At 53.2% G+C, this 18,758-nt stretch overlaps 1 protein-coding gene across 11 annotated transcripts in view; it reads right to left on the reverse strand.

The window, feature by feature from the left end:
- Positions 1-813: 813 nt before the first annotated feature.
- Positions 814-18,758, reverse strand: part of MARK2 (microtubule affinity regulating kinase 2) — a 97,074-nt gene continuing 79,129 nt past the window's right edge. For 4 of the 11 annotated variants that reach the window (XM_088137376.1, XM_088137378.1, XM_088137383.1 and 1 more), the window contains 10 exons: positions 16,523-16,622; positions 15,764-15,876; positions 14,317-14,449; positions 13,378-13,556; positions 12,924-13,021; positions 9,566-9,724; positions 8,214-8,465; positions 6,457-6,483; positions 3,194-3,238; positions 814-2,812 (listed from right to left, as the gene is read on the reverse strand). In XM_088137376.1, the coding sequence (XP_087993502.1) occupies positions 2,446-2,812; positions 3,194-3,238; positions 6,457-6,483; positions 8,214-8,465; positions 9,566-9,724; positions 12,924-13,021; positions 13,378-13,556; positions 14,317-14,449; positions 15,764-15,876; positions 16,523-16,622 (1,473 nt within the window). In that variant the 3' untranslated portion in view covers positions 814-2,445. The remainder of the gene's footprint in view (positions 2,813-3,193; positions 3,239-6,456; positions 6,484-8,213; positions 8,466-9,565; positions 9,725-12,923; positions 13,022-13,377; positions 13,557-14,316; positions 14,450-15,763; positions 15,877-16,522; positions 16,623-18,758) is intronic. The other 7 variants (XM_088137384.1, XM_088137379.1, XM_088137380.1 and 4 more) reach the window with 7 other exon arrangements.

The following is an 18,758-nucleotide window of genomic DNA, read 5'->3' on the forward strand; positions in this document are numbered from 1 at the left end:
GAACCCCCATTCCCACGAACAAGGACTTGGAAGTTCTACGGGGGTGAGGAGGAAGAAGAGGGCAGACAAGAGGAGCGAAGGAGAGCCAGATCTGCTCAGTACTTACTTGTCTTCCTTGACGCGCCGCGGGCATCCGAGGCCAGCCGTGGGTTGTCCTAAAGGGAAGAACAGGGCCGTTCCCGTCCTCCTCTTTCCGAGGATTTGCCTCCCCTCTTCCCTTTGCCGGGAGCTCGGAGTTGGTTTCTTTTTAAAGTTCATGCAGCGTTTTCAATAAAGATATTTTGGTACAAGCTTCGGGGTGGTGCTTGACTCCAGAGTATGGCGGGACCAGGGGGACCCCCTGCCCCTGCCAAGGAGGACTTCGAGAGTTGCCAATCCGCAGCCTGGGATGCTTTCCAAGGAAGAGCACGCCCCCCTCCCCTTCCTGAAAAACAGGCTTGGAGCGTGTGCTTTTATTTCTTTGGCTTTAATAAGAAACCGGCCACGGTCTGCCGGGAGATGCCGCGAGTCTTCCCCGTGTTGGCACGGCTTTGCGAACCGGGCAAGCAGAGCCGAGCGGAAAGGAGCGATGCTCTGTCCAGAGATCCCCCCCACCTTGCTGTGCTGCTCTCCCTGTATTTCCATGGGAAACGCTGCGGGTCCCGAGTCCTCCGGGGACGCCCAGCTTCCATCCCTTGTGACGGTGGGGCGGGGCGGGGGGAGTGTGGAACCACAAACAGGAATCCAACGCTAGGTAGGTGCTTTCTGGAAAGTTTTAATCTAGAACCTGTAAAACTACATCAAACGGCAGCATCCTTAAGAGAGAGAGAGAGAGGGGAGGGGGGGAGGAATGAACCCCCCCAAAAAAGGACATGATTTTTTTCTTCTTTTAAAAAAGGCATGTTGTGATGAGAATTAAACAAAACAAAAAAAAATATAACCACGCACAAAACCGAGGTATTGGTACAGTTATATACAAACCAGGTGTGTGTGTGTGTGTGTGTGTGTGTCAGAGAAGGTGGAGGGGCTACACAGCCCCCCAGGACCAAAAATACATTCTCAAGGGGCAATGTGACAATGAAAGAAACCCAGCGAGGGGGCCGAGGAAAAGGCGGGGAGCAGAAGAGATCCTGCAACCAGGCCCGAGTCCCATTTTTGCTCTTGTGCTTTGGAAAGGGAAATAAAGAATGGGGGGGGGGGCAGGAGCCATGCCCCCCCCTTTTTCAGCAGAAATAAACCCAAGCTCTTCAGAAAGCAGGGGCAGCGTACCTGTGACTGGGGTAAAAACAGCAGGCCCAGAACTCTTCAACCCATCCTGAACATCCAAAGGCTTTTGCATGAATCACCCGGGGTGGGGCTGAAGAACCCCTGGCCACGCCCCCCCCCCCCCCCCCCGCAGCCTGTTCCACAGCCAGCCCTTCCTCTCTTCGGTGCTCAGGTTCACCGGGAGGGGGGAGAGAAGGCTAAACCCCAGAGCAGGTTCTGCAGCATCCAAGCGGGAGGCAGCGCCTTGCCGGCTTGGGCCAGGCGGCCTTTTAGGGTCTGAGTGTGTAAACAGGGCACTGACCAGCCCCAGAGAGTGGCCCTCTACTGCGATGCCTGGACAAAGGGGGGGGCAAGGCGGGGAGGAGTGATGGCTCGGGTTGCTGTACGGACAGAAGCCTGGCGGCACCCAGCCCTTCCTCCTTTCAACCCTCCCAGCCACTCCCAACTAGCAAGGAAGAACGTTTCATGCCGAGAGGAAAACCCTGTGGGGGATTCGGGCACTTCGTTTGGGGTGGGGGCGGCCTCTGCAGGGACCAGGGTTTCAAGGGTCAGGCAGAGGGGGGGACCTCAGAAGTGCCCCTTGGCACGGAAGGACTGGCTCGAGCAGGGGAACTCCGGAGGGTGGAGTGGGGGGACCGTTGCTGCATTAATGCCCATCGAGAACCTCGGCTCTCCCGCTCCCCCTTGCGCCAAGGGGCTGCCCCCTTCCCAACTGTGAACCTGGGTTCCGAGGAGGAGGGGCATTGTGAGAGGGAAAGGCATTGTGGGAAAGGACTCGCTCTTGCGCCGGAGGGGAGAGTCTCCGCTTTCTGCTGCGTTTGGTAAAATTGCAAACCCTGTCTCATGTACAAGAAGAAAAAGGGGGGGGGGGAAAAGGAAGAAAAAGTACCATGGTCGCCACGGAGACCAAAAGGGATGCCCCCTCATCCAACAGCCCTTGGTACACTCCCATTACTGTTGCCACGGAGACCGGCTAGGTGGCTGCCAGCCACTATCCCACGCACCCTGTCTCCATGGAGATCCATCAGTGGGGGGGCGTGGGGAGATGGAGAGAGGGGATGCCCCCACCTCCCCCTTGCCCTGCCCACCCCCTGCCTGCATGGCCGGCACCAGGGCCCCTCCGAAGGGAAGCTGCAGCTCTCCTCCTCACCCCCCTCCGTGCGTGTGCAGGCCAGGCGCCCCCTCCCCTGGGGTGGCCCGTTAAAGCTTGAGTTCGTTGGCGATTTTGGAGGCAATGTTCTTGAAGGCCATGGAAGTGCCCGATATCCGCTTGAAGCGGACGCCGTTGAGCGAGAGGCGGGGGAGCTTGCAAACCTCCATCTCCCACTGCACGAAGGCCTCGTGGCCGGGCGCCCCGTGCATGCACAAGAGCATGTATTTCTCCTGCAACTCGCACTGGCAATTGTTTGCGTCCAGCACTTTCCGGATCTCCTTCATCATCTCATTGGGCTCCATGGAGCTGGTGGTCTTCATGCTCCAGGTGAAGCGCAGCGACCGCGGCTTGGCCTCCCGGTTCTCGTCCCGCTCTTTGTCCCCGCCGCCACCACCGCCGCCTGTCATGTGAGGCCTGCCGGGGGGGAGAAAGGGAGAGGGTGAGGGGGGAGGAGGAGCCCCCCCCGCCCCTCCGGCTGGCATCAGCACGCTGCCCAGCCCGATCAGTGACCCAGAAGAGCTGGGGGGAAGGAAGGAAGGAAGGAAGGAAGGAAGGAAGGAAGGAAGGAAGGAAGGAAGGAAGGAAGGAAGGAGGGAGGGAGGGAGGGAGGGAGAGAGAGAGAGAGAGAGAGAGAGAAAGACAAAGAGGTCAGGGGCGCGAAGAGGCGCAGGCGGAGGAAGGAGACACGAGAGGAGGTGCCAAGGAGCAGCCTGGCCCTGCTGGAGAAACAGACAGAGTGGAGCAGCATCTTCCCCAGAGGGTGGGAAGCCCCTCCCAGCCCTGGCTGCGTCTCACCTGAGTGTCTCCACGCGGTCTTTGCTTTCGGGCTCATGCAGGTTCCTCAAAAAACAGAGCAGGAGACAAGCCATCAGCACCCTCCAGTTAGCAGTTCCTGCCCCTGATTTCTTCCTTTTCCCCCAAGCCGTGGGGAGGGGGGCCTTGAGGCGTTGGAAGGTGCACCGAGGTGGGGTGGTGGGGTGGGGACTGAGGTGTGGTGGGGCCCGGGGCCAAGCTGGCAGGCCCTCAGCATGCTCCTCTCGGTTCGGCATGCTGGGATCGGCCAACGCAGCAGTTGGGGGGACAGGCTACGCGATCGGCCTTGAGCCCCGTTAGCGGGGCGCAAGCACCGTCCCCCCCCGGTCTGTCCCCGCGAGCAGAAGCCACGGACAAGCAAGGAAGAAAGGAGGAAGAGGAGGAGATGGAGCTACTTGGAGTGGCTGAACAGGCTGAGCCATGGAACAAGGGAACCCCTGATTTGGAGCCCAGGTCCGCCCTGAACCCTTCGGGTGGCCTTCAAGAGAGCGCACCAGGATCGTGGCCAATCTCTCCTTAGAGGAGGTTTGCGCAGCCCCCAAGGTGGCTGCTGAACTCTCTTTTTTTGTTTCGTTTTCTGCACAACAGAAGTGGAAAACGACTGCGTTCGTGGGAAGCTACCACACCAAATGTCTTTTATTTAATCAAAGCTATCTCGTTTCGTTTTGGTCCTCATCCTGCCCACTCTGGGGAATGCTCCCCCACCCCCAGCGTGACTCCGAGGCCAAGTGTGCTGGGAAAAGATTGAGGACCCCTGCTTTACAGGGCTGTTATGCTTTGGAGTATTCAACTTAGGCAGTTAAGCAAGAAAACAGACGTTCACGCTCCAAAGCAGTCCCCCAAGCGACATCTTATTGGAAGGCTGATGTTTCAGAAGCACTCTTGTGACTCAGTCCTGCTCTGCTCCTAACTCTTCTCCCCATCAGTCTTGAAAATACGGCCTTTCCCTCTACATGTCACCTTCGTGAAGCACTCTTGTTGCACACCCTTTGCGAAGGTAAAGAGAGACAATGCAAGAGCGTTTCTGCCGTTGGCTCACAGCTTGAGCATCCACCTGCCAAGACAATTAATGGCTTAGTGCTGCCACAGCCAGCCAATTTCTCTCAGCAGAGAGAGATGCGCGTGTGTGTGGGGGGAATCTTGTACTTTCCCCCCCTTTTTTGCATACATACATGTATCCACACATCCATACTCTCTGTTCTGCCCCTGGTGGGTCTGTCCCCAAGAGAATGGCTCTGGATCAATTTTGTAGGTCAGCCCTGTTGCTTTACCAGACTGGGTTCCTGAAGATTGAATGGCGAGGCAGATTCATTTTCTTTGGAAAGTGCAAAGTGCTGTCGGGAAGCAGATATTGCTCAAGCAAATGCTGGGCGTTTGAAGAAGCAATTCTGCCTTTGCTGTTATTCTCTGTTTAAATAGGCGTTAATCCTAGTGGATGAACCCGGCTTGATTCCATTTATTTAAGTCAAAAGCTGGCATCTTGCAGCCCGAACACGCTTTGATAACAGTCTCGGAAGCTCACTTTGACCGCTGAAATCTGACAGCACAGTTTCCTCCTAGTTTGAGGAAACATATGGAAACTACAGCATAAACCCTAACATATGTGTGGCACGCCATATATAATACACCAGAACTCCCTCCTGAAAAAAAAAAGAAGCAAACCCCAAAATCGTAAGGGGAAAAAACCCGGAAAAAGCCCCTACTGTCATGAATTGCATTAAAATAATAATAATAAATCCTCCCCTAGCCCCCATTTCTTCTTTCCTGAAACTTCACACTGGCTTAGCTGAGGAGGCAGGTGCATAGAACTACGCACCTCCTCATCACGGGCTATTTACTCTTGGCTCAGGAGGGAACCTCTAGCACCAGGCTGTGAGAAGATAAAACCAGAAATGCTCTTATTTCCCACCACTTTCACAGCAGCTGAAATGTTCAGAAATCCTAGACCTGGGAGGGGAGTCAGAATGACGACACCCCTTTCTCCGCCCCCAAATACCTTCCTTTCTTCTTCAGCTCCTCCCTTGGAGGGCACGTGCTACTCACGGGTGGGGCGGACAGAAAGGACCCCAAAGAAATCCCTTATCATCAGCAAAAAGAAAGAAAGAAAGAAAGGAAGGAAGGAAGGAAGGAAGGAAGGAAGGAAGGAAGGAAGGAAGGAAGGAAGGAAGGAAGGAAGGAAGGAAGGAAGGAAGGAAGGAAGGAAGGAAGGAAGGAAGGAAGGAAGGAAGGAAGGAAGGAAGGAAGGAAGGAAGGAAGGAAGGAAGGAAGAAAGAAAGAAGTATGTATTTTAAAACCCGCAATGAAAGACAAGATTCTTGAAACTCCCCAGAGGCCAAAACGCAAAGGGGCTACATCTTTCTAGCAGAAGATATCAGAAGGTCCTGGATTCAACAAAGCGAGCAGGGCAAGACCTGAAAGGCTGGAACTCCGGAAAGGAGCTGCCACCCGGGCAATGCCAGCTGGCCTTGGTAGAAAGTGGCAGACCAAGGATTTAAGGGTGTCATTCTTCTTCCTGAAAGGCTGGTCTATCCATCTACACCCAAAGCAAGCAAATCAACATTTCCAAGGCAAAAGGGCTCATCCAGTTCCCAGATTTACCTTTTTGATCTCAAAGGATTTTTTTTCCCCTTCCAGAGAGCCCACTGCAACACACATGACGACTAGTACCTTCCTGTGCGGGTGCCAAACACCCCAGTGCCTCACATTTCATCCCTGAGGGTCATGCAGTTTCCTGGACAAGGTGTGTGCCCACTCGCCACCTCCCCCACCGCTGAGCCTGAACCTTCAAGGCAGCTGCAAGCAACAGAGCACAGGGACAGCCCAGCTCCTCCTAACCGCCACCATGCAGGGAGAAGGAGGATTAGTGTGGGGAGGGGGAGACAGGGGAAAGGTTCTGGTTAGAAAGATCAGAGGCCCAGCCAAGGAAACCACAAAGACAGAGGTCACCTTTAAAGAGACAGCATTCTCGAATGGCCCCCCCCTTCCCTACCAATTTGCAGGTGGCCCAGATGGGACCGAGCCGAAACAGCCCCCCTCCCAGTGGCTTCTCTTCCTGCAGGCAGAGAGCTAATGAGATCCCCACTGTCCCTTTAAGGGTGCCCTCTGCGTTCACACACAGCCACCCTTGGCCACCAAGGGGGGGGGGGAGAGCAAGAAGCTGGCAGGGAGGAGGTGAGTGTTGCACGAGAGGAAGAAGGAGAGGAGGAGGAGGTGGAGAGAACAAATCCAGAGTGATGAACGCCTACCTTCTGGCAAACCTGAAAGACAGATTTCTAGAAGGGGGAAAAAGGGGAGGGGGAAAAAAACACGGCGGTGGGTGGATGAGCAAGCGTGAAAGTGTGAAATGAACAAGCAATGGGTCCCGGAATAGGCCGGTGCCCCATCCTCCCTCCCAATATTGGGGGTGTGTTTGGGAAAGGGGAGCTGCAGCAAACCCTGTCATTCTTCGCTCCTTCCGTCAGACACGGGAAGATGAGCAGCCGCCCTCTGCCCCAAACTGGGTCTGTCCGGGGGGGGCCTCCCCAACAGCCTGGCTACCCCTTGGAAAGCGAGAGGGAGCGGGGAACCCAGGGTTGCTGGGGTTACCCCTCGTCTCTCCCCCATGCCCCCCTCCAGCTGGAGGCTAACTCTTCCCAGAGAGCTCCCAACAGAAGGATGGGGTGGGGTGGGGGGGCAGGAAAGAAGGTAAAACATACAGCAAAAGAAAGGAGGAAGGGCTGGGGACAGGAGGCGCTGGACTGCAAGAGTGGCTCCCCCCCCAACTCCTTCCCCCCTCTCGGGGCCCTACGAAGAAGAGAGGGAAGGCTCACAAACGCCCTCTCGAATCCAGACACACACACTCAAGCTGCCTTGAGGGAGATTCGTGTTTGGCCTGCAGCTGTTCCCTGGAGGGATCCTCAAAAGGGTCAAGGCCTGCCTGCGTCGCCCTCAGCCCTGTCTGCCGGACCCGCTGCCAGGGAAGGCCCCAGGGCGAAGGTGTCGGCTTGTTCCTTCCCGGTGGTGGAATCGGAAACCTGCATGCCGGTTTGCTCAATCCTGCATCCCTGCCTCTCTCCCCCTGCCCCCTCCCCACCAAAGTCAAGCCTAGGCTTCCGGTTTCAACGGATCGTGGACCTCCTGCAAATTAGGGGCGGGCGGGCAGCTATGGCTGGGGTGCCGCCACCGCCAGCCATACATGTTCAAGGGAAAGGGGGGTTGGGGTGGGGGTGAGGAACCGGACTGCTGCACGGCTGAGATCAGGGAACTGCAGTTTTTTGGGAGACTCAGTGTTCTGAATTGAAATTCCCAGGTTTCTCCTTGGAAGAGCCAGTAGGCACAGCCAGGCTCTCAGGGGGTGCCCCCACTTGTCCCGGGGCTCTGAGATGGCGACGATAGCACGTCACCATTCAGGTGAATTGCACCAGGCCACCTATGCCACAGAAAGCCTCTGGTTTGGGGGCCGGATCTCTAGGTGGTGGTGTCGGCTGTTCTCTCCCATCAGAACCCCTTGGGGATGGGATCTGCCTGCCTGCTGAGCGACTCCCCTTCTGGGATTCCTCAGGGAGAGATCTCTCCCCTGCCCTGGGCTGCCCCGGTGGCATTTGAAAGCCAGGCAGGCCCCTCTCCCTTGAGGGGAAAGAGCAAACAGCAGCTTGGATTCCTGGCATCAACTGGCGAGTGTGATTCGAGGGTGGACAGATGGAGGACAATGGGCTGTGGCTGCTATGGCGGGGGCGGGGGGAGGGGCAGTGGGGTCCAACACACGCGAGAATCAGCCGGGCATGCTGCTGCTGCGGCGGCGTCCCTTGGGGAGGAGGAGAATCTGCACTCAGCCTCCTCGCCCCTCTTGATGCACAACGAACAGCTGGGGGGTTTCTGCTAGGAAGCCACGAATGGCAGCTGCAGAGGTGGGGAAGCCGAAAGGCGGGGGGGGGATCTCCTGTCTCACTCCTGTCCTGCCCCCCCGTGCAATCACGCCACCAAGGATGCCCTCGGGTACCCTGTCTCTGTGCCCCCGGCTCACCTGCGTACGAACTTGGAGGTGAACTTGCTGAAGAGACTCCCGGAGGCCCCCCTCCGGCCTTGGCTGTTCCCAGAAGGCGAGGCGGGCGTGAGGCCATAAGGGAGGTTCTGCTGGTCCCGGACCTGCCGGAGCTGCCCGGCGTGAAAGGTGCTGCGGCTCTGGATGCCCCGTGGGAAGTTGGTGCGCTCGGGCGGGGCGCTGCTGATATTGTGGGCTGAGGGGGAGGCCACAGGGGCCCGCTGGGGAGCAGTGCTGTGGGGAAGGAGAAGAGAAAGTTCTTCGGGGAGGCCAAACAGAGAGACCTTCCACCCCTCTGCCCCGGGAGATGAAGTCGGTGAAGGGGAGAAGCCAAGTTCTACCCAAAAATGCTACTTCTGAATTCCCAGGGAGGGGTTGGTGGAAAGTAATATCTCAGGTGGCTTCTCCCCTTGAGGCTGAAGATGGAGGAGGATGTTTCAACAGTGAAGGTGGGGACCAAAGGGTAGCGGGAACTAAATACTGATGTTCTCCAACACCTTCAATCCAGAATAATTCCCAGATCTATCCTGGCAGCTAAACTGAATTATTTCTTTTAAACGGTGGCTTCAGGGCCAGAAATGATGCAAATCACAGGCTCTTGAAGTCTCCCTTTCCTTCTTTCGTCCAATCATGTGTTACTGGATGTCTCAGATCCTGGCTTGGCAAACCACAATGTGAACCACCTGGATGTCTGGACGTACAACTGATTCCCCCCTTCTTGTGCATGGACAGGCAAGCAAACCCAGTAGGGATCAGCGATATCATGACGGTTGAGGGAGCCCAAACAAGCCAGGATCATGAGCTAATCGGATCGGAATGAGCACCCGGGCAGAACTGGAAGGCAGTCCTTGTTCTTCCGTGGGGCGGGCACAGAAAGGAGCAGGTTAAAGAGCCTCCTGCCTGCATCCCAGCTGGTGCAGCGGAGAAGAACTCAGCTGCTTCCTTAAGGGAAGGAGGGAACACCCCAGGACATTCCAGCTGAGTGAAAGGACAGGGGAAGTCCCCCATCTTCAGCCAACAGGATGAGCAACATTTGGGGTCCCTTGTGACCCTGCTTGACGCTGCATGGCACCCAGAGGATCGCTCCCTCTGGGGGCCTCTCCCTCCCTTCAAGCAGGGCAGGTTTCAGGAGAGGAAGAGGGGGAGAACCCCCAACCCCCTCAGCTGCTCTGCTCTGCTCCCCTCTAGGCCCTATGCAGGGGTCGTGGCTCTAGGGCCAGGACAGGACCCAGAAAAATAAAGCTGGGGGAAGCTGGAGAGACCTGGAGGGAGGGGAGAAGGAGGGAGGGAGAGAGGGAGGGAAGACCACTAGGCGCACACAGCTGCCCACTTGCCTAGGTCGCTGGGCCTCGCAGTTATTATCGGTGGGGGGCAGCGTGGGCTTGGAGGGGTGCACCGAGGCAGACATGGATTTCTGGTGTTGTCGCGGGCGCGCGGAGCTCACGGCAGCAGAAGCGGAGGCGGTAGAGGCCCTGGAGCCCGGAGTGGTTAGGCTGGGAGGGAGGTGGAGAAAAAAAAATCAAGCAAGGGGGAAGCAGAAGTCCAAACAAAGGAGAGAAGGGAGGGGAAACAGGGGTGAAGGGGGCTGGCGGATGATATCTGCAGCGGACCCACCCCAGACCACCCACCGAAGTTCCCTGTCTGCAGCTGAGTTGGGGTAGTCTTGGGGGCTAAGCCCTACCACTCCCCTGACCCCAGCCCCAAAGGGCACCTTTCCCCAGAGAAAGGGACTCGTCCCCCCCCCACCAACTCCTCTGATTTAACCTCTCAGCTGTTTATGGAGAAGGATTTATATGAGGTTTATTGAGTTGATTTATATATATTTTCCCCTTCCACCCGGGGTGTCCTCAAAGCCCTTTGCAACGGCCAGAAAAAAAAACAAAACAGGGATATGACCCAATCCCCCAGCTCCAATTGTATATTTTTGTTAAAAACAAAACAATAGTTGGACTGTGGCAAGAAAAAAACCCAAAGGGATGCTTTTTATTGTGGGCTTCCTTCTCTCTTTCCTTCAGCTAAACATTTCCTATTTTCCAAGGTGACGAGAGATCCCCCAACCTCTAGGGTAACCCCTTTTCCAGCATCTCTCTCTCTCACTATCTCTGTCTGCCCCCATCATTTGCTCAAACCTTTCTCTGACAACCTTAAAGCACGACCAGATTGGAACTGGGACTCTAGCAATGGTAAGAGGAGGAGAGGCCAATTAACGGACCTCTTCTGGATATTATTATTATTATTATTATTATTATTATTATTATTACTATTACTATTACTATTATTATCATCTATCAATCATCTGTCTGTCTGTCTATTCATTTTATCTATCTATTCCATCTAGCTACCTATCTACCTTCCTTGATGCTTGCTAACAGGTAACACTACCTGCACAGACCAAACGGTTTCCTAGCTCCCAACCCATCCCTTGCTTCTTCAGGCTGGTGAAACTTCTTGGAAATTTAAGCTCTGAGCCAAAAGGGGCCCCGCTATTGACCCTGCCACGCCACAGATATAGCCGCCAGGAGGTCCACAGACATTCTGGGGAAGCAAATATACAATATACAACCCAGTATATATGTATATGAGTCAAGCACAACCTAGATGCAACAGGGGAGGATGGATGTGAATGGAGGCTCTCTGGGGGGAGAGCGGGGGGAACACGGGCAATGGGGGACGGGCGCATGGATGTTCGAGGCTCTGAAGGAGCCACATGGGGGGGGTCCAAAGAAAAAGGCATGAGGGGGTGTGTGTGTGAATGTGTGCATGTAATGGATATGAAGTGATTGCTCCTCGCTATCTAAAGCCAAAGTGATCAGAGCCTGGGGAACGGGCTGTTATGTCAGGAATTCTGGGCAGGGGAGGAAGAGGGGCAGATCTCTCCATTCTTCGCCTGCGGAGTAAAGGAAACTGTCTCTCTCCCCCCCCAAAACGATTTGAGAAGCCCCCCCAACCACCCCCCCATTAGCCCAGGGAGAGCATCAATGGATGCTCTGATGCTACGCACAGGAAAAAGGGATGGTCTTTTTAGCAAGCTGTCCCCTCTGCACCTCCAAGCGTGAGCGGGACAGGAATGCAATTCCTGCCTGTGGGTTTGCTTGCAAGGCTGGATTAAGGCTGTGAGTTGGACTTCTAGGTGGGGCAGTTTATGTCCGCTCCGACTAGCTTGAAAAGAGGTTGGAGCACATTGGGGGGGGGGCGGCGTTATATCAGTTCAAAGTACAGTGGGAGTTTGCATTGTTTCAGCAAAGGACATTAGGTATTAGTTTAGGCTAGAAACATTTCTTCCTTGATACGCTAGATTTCTTCATGCATGGGAGTGTTTTTTTTTTTTTTAAATGAGCATGGAGGAGTGCTTGGACCTGCATGCCTTCCTCACCAGCAGTTTGAAGCAATACAGCCCAAACTGAAGTCATCGGCTTTAGTGACAATTAGGTCAGAGCAGCTTCCTGCTAAATAAATAAGGTACCATCTCATGAGAGGTCACAAAGCTTGAATAATTTTTCAGCTGTGCTGGATGGAAAGCCAATAGTATTGGCTCCTCTTTTATACAGTAGGGTGAATTCTAAAATCCGGGGAAGGGGAAGGGGAAGGGGAAGGGGAAGGGGAAGGGGAGGGAGGGAGGGAGGAAGGAAGGAAGGACAAGGGGAAGGACAAGGGGAAGGGGAAGGGGAGGGAGGGAAGGGGGAAGGCGAAGGGGAGAAAGAAAGGGAGGGAGGGAGGGAGGGAGGAATCTGCTCTTCATTGTGTACAATCCAACCCAGCCTTCCTTAATTGGAAGGGCACTACTCTTCTAATAATTCTCAATCAACCATCCAGCTGGAAATTATGGGAATCGAAAGGCTCCTCTAGCGATTACTTGGGGATGAAGGTACACTGTGGCTGAGTGAAACAAGAACACGGAAACTCCTGCAGATCCAAGAGGGGCAAAAGCCAGCTTCTGAACTGGGGATGGGGGGCTGCTGGGTGTTAAGCAGAAATGACCAAAGTCTCAAGCTTGAAAAGGGGCTCTGGGTGGACACAGCTGCTTCTGCCTCTTTCCGAGCGTCATGACCGCGAGAGGCAGCTTCGATGGAGGGGGAAACGCTCGGAGGGGAGAAGTGGGGAGAGAGAAAAGAGGGCTCTGATGAGAACCGACTCGGGGCTCGGAGGTGCAGAGGGGACAGATGGTTTTCACTCGGGAAGTTAACGAGGCAGGACTCGGCTTCTGTTGTCCATTGGTCACCGAGGGGCGACTGGAGGGCTAATCTACCACATCATTATACGGAAACACTCCGGATTAAAAAAGCAAACAAACAGACCAAAAACCAACTGGCACGTCCGGGAGAACCACCGTTGGCCCTGCATTGCTTTCCACCAGCTGGATCTGTGCATGTGAGAATTCTGCCCCCCCACCTCATTCAAGTGGTATAACCCTGGCGCTATTTCAGGGCATAAGGGACCGGATTGCCCGGGGACTGAGTCAGGATGGCTGGAGACCACAGAGCTGAGATAACCAGGGGTCACCCAGATCCGGGAAGGAGGCCGAACAGAACGCGACACACAGACCGTTGCACAGCATCACAAACACTTGGCTGCCCCCAGGAACTTCAGATTTGCCGTCTTCGTGTTTCCTCCGCTGCTCCTTTAAACACACACCCTTATTCCTGGGTTGGGCAAGCTACGCGGTCAGTTCCAACTTCCCCTCCTCCTCCTTACCTATCTTTGCCGTTCTGTATCGAGTTCTGGCCCAAGCTGGCGCGGTCCAGCATGGGTGAATTGCGGCTCCGGTTTGTGCTGGTCGAGAGGACACTGTTCTGCAGAGGAGGAGAAATGCCAAGTGAGGATCACTGGGACAGAGGCAGCAGGGTGGAGCCACTGACCGCAACTTCCTAATGCTTCTGCTGGGGGTGGGGGGAGGCTGTTTCCCCCAAATCCAGAAAGGGGTCTAGTACAGCCTTTGAGAACACCTGGGGCCACTCCAGATGTTTGAACTTCAACTACCCAATTCTTAGCTTCATTGCTGAGCTGCCTGGGAGTGATGGGTAACGCAGCGCAACCCACCAAGAAGCAACAAATGAAATTCAGGAGCGGCTATGCTGGACAGGGGATTGCAGGTCAACGATGAAGCCACCCCCTGCTCCAAACCCCTCCACGTTCCTAGGGAACTGACCGTGGAGGGCATTGGGGTGCTCTTCTTTCTCTCCAGACCAGGCAGCGGGCTGGCGGGCACTTTGACGGTGCTGCCGGTCTTGCTACGCCCGGCCTCCCGTTCCTCTTCGGGTCGCTTGTTCTCGGCATTGGCAGCCTGCGTTTTCTTGGAGTAAGACGTGGAGGTTGGGATGGTGGGTACTGCGGGGAGAAGGAGGCGAAAACAAAGAATCAATGCCATGAAGATTCAAGGAGGAAGACTGGAGGGGGACGGGGCAGAGGAAGAGAACACGGGTTTTCCTTTAGGCCACGGGACCTAAAGACGACCCCCGAGACCCTCCCAAGTTTGATTCCAAGTTGTAATTTGGAATTATTATTATTTTGACTTCTATGGTGGCCACATTGGAAAGGTTCCAGATCACATTAAAAACTCAAAAACAACAAGTGCAAATGAAAGGATTGCTATTGCTGTTATTATTAGCTGTTGCTATTTTTATCCTGCTTTTTATTTATTTATACACACACATGGTCAACTCAAGGCGGTGACCTAATACTAACTGCCTCCTATTTTCCCCACGACAACAACCCTGTGAGGTGGGTTGGGCTGAGAGAGAGAGACTGGCCCAAAGTCATTCAGCCAGCTTTCCTGCCTAAGGCGGGACTTGAACTCACCACCTCCTGCTTTCTAGATCAGCACCTTTACCCCTACACCAAACTGGCTCTCTATCTCTATAATGCTATGGGGAAGTACATAAAAAACCAGTTTCCGCTGTCCCTCATCAGTCATTCCTTGGAGGGAAGGCAAAACACTCTGGTCCATGTCAATATTAGCCTCAGAAGCAAAGCGATTGGTTCTGATGTGCGTTTTCCACTGAAGTCACATTAATCCCCTTTCGCTCAGCAGGAAAATCTCCTTGCGCTTCCCCGGGGTAAAAGGCCTCTCGGAGAGGAAGAAACTCACCCTGGTCGCTTAAGCGGCGCTGCTTGGGGTTGGCAGATACGCTGCGCTGTACCTTGTGTGAAGGGGAGGGAGCCGTGCTGTTGGCGAGGTCAGGCTGGGGCCGCGGCTTTAGGGTAATGCTATCGTTGTCGAGCTGAAAGAGCAGGAAAAAGGAATCGGAAAAAGCTCAACCCCTCAGCGGCGTTTTCACCCGATCCGTTGTGGCAGCCCATCGGAATGCGGAATTAAAAAGGTAAAAAGGTTCTTCTCTCCGTGGAGGAAAAGAGAAGCTTGTGCTCTTGCTGCCGGAGCGTGGAAAAGAAGTGGGAGAGAGGGGTTTAGGATGCAGCATGAGGTGGCAGAATGCAGTGGCGGGGAATATAAACTCTGAGTAAGCCACGGTGTAAAAAAGAACCCCATTAAACAAAACAATCTAGCCTGGCTGGGGAATTCTGGGAGTTGAAGTCAAGTTGCCAAGGTTGAGAAACGCTGATCTAGGACATCAGGGAAATTCCTTCCTTCCTTCCTTCCTTCCTTCCTTCCTTCCTTCCTTCCTTCCTTCCTTCCTTCCTTCCTTCCTTCCTTCCTTCCTTCCTTCCTTCCTTCCTTCCTTCCTTCCTTCCTTCCTTCCTTCCTTCCTTCCTTCCTTCCTTCCTTCCTTCCTTCCTTCCTTCCTTCCTTCCTTCCTTCCTTCCTTCCTTCCTTCCTTCCTCCCTCCCTCCCTCCCTCCCTCCCTCCCTCCCTCTACACCACATCAATCAAAAAAGGCAGTTTAACCCCGCCTGTTTGCCTTGTGTTATTTTTTTTTTAATTTTCAGGCACAGGATTTATTAATAAAAGGGCATCTGAAAACTGCTGCATGGAAAATGTGAAGTTCAAAACACATCCCAAGGGCACCATGCAAACTACAGGGAAGGAGCCACCTAACACTTGAAACAGAGAGCACCGCAAACTAGGATGGGGAAAGGGGAGGGGGGAAGGGGGAAAGACTTGCTAGGAAATGCACGAGGATTGGGACGCTGCTAAGAAATGGGTGAAATGAAATTCTGCATCCGGTGATCTCCAGCGATATTACAAAAGGAGGTACAGCCTTGCTTCTGATTGCATCCAGCGGCGAACAGAAAGAGTGCAGTCTGTCAATTGCACGTTTTAACCACGTCAGGTTGGCAACTGCAAAACTCTAATAGGAAACCCTGACAGTGAGCAGCGCTCGGAAAGTCCAGGGGTGGGTGGAGGGCACTGCCAATTCGGGAGGCAGGTGCTGGAACCTGGTGGCCGCATGCACAATGCGCTTGGAAGCCTTCTGCTCAGACTTTTCCACTGACAGAGTTTCAAAGGAAACAGAAGAGCCAACCTAACACGAGAAAAGCAATGTGACTAAATTGCACGCTTGTTTCAGGGCTGCAAACCGCCCCTGGAGGCTGCCGTTCAGAAGTTCAATTCAGGCAGGCGCACCCCTCGCGCTCACCTCTGAGTTTTTGTAACCTAGCAGCAGATACGTCGCCATAACTTCATTATACTTCTGGCTGACTAAGGAGTCCTGGATTTCTTCCCGGGTGTATCCCATGGAAATCATGAGCTCTGTAGGGTGAGGGAGAAGAAGGGGAGCAGAGGGAGGAAGAGGGTCAATACTCCTTGGAGGATGGAGAAGTGAATAAAATTTCATGGTGCTGAAAACACCGTTGGGCTTTTATGGTACTTCGATTTAATGTTCAACCCTGAGGATTAAGGACAGGGGAGTGTCCAAACGGACCTTCTGAGTAACGTTGCTGTCCTTGCAGGACCAATGAAGCGGAGAAATCACATTCTTCTGTGTGGTCTGCTCTGTAAGATATTTGGGCCTGAATTCCATGCTTCTTCCCTCCCCTCAGACTAAAGTTTGGGCATTTCTAGCAACCCTGCAAAGTTTCGCTCCAGCATCACTTTGTCACTTTGGGGCTTGCAGGATTTACCCGGGCCTAACTTTTGGTCAAACCCCTTCTCGCTCTGGTTTTCATTTTAGAATACATGCAGACGGTTTCAGTCTGCATGTAGGTCTGTTCTTTCTGTACTCCTGACGCTGGCCTCTTGAAAACAGCAATAAACTATGTAAGAAAATAAAACTAGGAGGCAAATTGAGATCTGTGAGTGTGTTGTAGGAAAGAACACCCCCCCTCAGCTGCTCAGAAGGTGGCCTGTCCCACCTGGCCATCAAATGAGGATTACCTATCCCCCCCTTCTCATGTACCTGTCCGCCGAGGGTCCTTGTAGTCTGGCAGAGGTTCCACATAAGGCTTCAATTCATCGTCCTCATGTCCCACATTCATCCAGCGGTCTTTCATGATTTGCTACGGGGAAGGAAAGGTAGAAATGTAGAGCCACGTAGGGTATGGATATCACATGGCTCAGAAGGTCTTTAAAACAAAAACAAAAAACTTGCATTTTGTTTGAAGGGTGTTTTCTTTTTTTAAAAGAAAAAAGGAAGGATTGGTATTCTTTCAAAAGGCGGAGGCTTTTTTCTTTTAAACGTGGAAATGCTACTGCTGGGGGTGGGGGGTGGGGGAAGCTTCCTTAATACGGAACCAGGACAATGGCTGAGCTATTTATCGAATAAAACTCTGTACTACATCATCACCACCACCACCACCACCACAGGACATTGAAGAGGATGAGCAAACAGCAGAGGAAAAGAAACAGTAAAGCAATTAGATAATACAGTCTCATCCCACGTTAAAAGGCCTTTGCATGTCACAGAAAAGGCATCTGTATCGACGATCAGCAGGGAACCTCCACCAAGGCAGCCCAGCGTCCCTCATTACGGACAGCGGGAGCACCAGGAGAAAGATCTGCGAAGGCGATCTTCATGGGACACTAGCTGATAAGGGGCAGGTCTTCTCTCATGGGCCTGCTGACCCCACCACCTCCTTTTTAATGGAGGAGAACACGGACTGGACCTCAGGCCTTTGGGATGCAAAACTCATGTTCCGTTTCTGATCCTGCACACGAGCAAACGTGATCGGTTCGCTGGCTCTCAGTCTGATCTCCTCAGATAGGGCTTAAGGAGGGGGGGAGGAAGGAAGCATACGATCCCTTTGTCATCACTGTCTAAACTACAACACGTTCCCCACCCCACCTCTCTTTTCCCCCCCTTAAGTCATGAATGCATCTGGGCACAACACCTTGGAGTGCTTGACACGGAGGGGAGTAGGGAACAGAGTCTGTCCCACTGTTGACCTCTTAGTACATGTGGTGGGGGGAGAAAGAAGCCCAGCATGCTTGACCAGAAACCCAACCCTAGTAACAATAGGCAGACATGCCAACGGTTCCCAAAGGATATCTCTGCCTCACCTTGCCTCCTTCTCATCCTTCACACAGCACCCTCCCTCCACTTTTACAGGAAAACTGGGGACGTATTTGCTAATGACCCCCACCTGCCCCCTGGGAAAGCTTGCTGGCTGCTCCTTTTTCGTTCCCACTTTCAAATCCACATCAGGGCTACTGCCCTGAAGTGGCAGAACGATTCCTAGTGGGCAGAAAGCAGTGGATGTAAAACAACTTCCCTGTTGGAGAGCTTAAGAAAAAGCTGAAGGGGCCTGGTAAATTACCTCTTTCATGCAGAGAAGTAATTTGGGCACTTCAAGCCAGACAGACAAAGGGGGTGGTAGACGACAAGAAAATGAATGGGGCCTTATTTGGACCAGCAAGGAGGTGGTTTAAAAATAAATAATAAACCCAATAATAACAGTTGCAGATGCACAGCAGGAAAAGGTAAGGCTTTCGCAGGGGAAAATGCTCAGAAACGGGAGGTGCTCCCCAAAAGACACCGTGGCTGTTTAGCGCATTATGCTAAACCATGGTTTAAGCGAGTTGGTTGAATAAACCACAACTGGCTAAGTTTGCACCAAGTAAACAATAAGCCATCGTTTATCAACGATGTGGCTGGAACCCTGGGTATTTCCAATCATTTTGTGTTTTTAGAATTATGCTCTTGAGAGTGCCTTAAAACGTATAGAAAAATGCAGCATAGATCGAAATATATTGGCAAAAGATTGGATCACAGCAAGAATATAAGCGAACAAGTCTGGGTTTCTCTGGCTTGCTTTGAAGTTGTATGCTGAATCCACCCCCAAATTTGCTGTCTGTTAAAGTGTGAAAAGGGCTTTTCTGCCTGAAATCAGCAACTATTTACAGCATTGATTGATCACCACTGTAACAAAGGGAGAAACCAGTGCCCATTTTTCAATAGTTAATTATGAAATTAAATTTTGCAGGATTGTGATCGATTGTTATTAACAACACATTGTGCAAAGATCAATACACCCAGATGAAATGTGCACGAAGTCCAGTGATTGAAGAGCTCTTGGCTTCTGTTCCAGGACTCTGCCATTACCAGCCTTTTAAAAAATGAAACTGCACACACACGTGCCCACACACCCATTTATGAGCCCATGTTGAAACCAGGAGGTACCTGAACTTGGCTATAA

This window comes from Python bivittatus, unplaced genomic scaffold (genome assembly GCF_059951505.1).
Source record: "Python bivittatus isolate LINGU-HERP-01145 unplaced genomic scaffold, Pbiv_v1 ctg000180_np1212, whole genome shotgun sequence".
Taxonomy (NCBI): Eukaryota; Metazoa; Chordata; class Lepidosauria; order Squamata; family Pythonidae; genus Python; species Python bivittatus.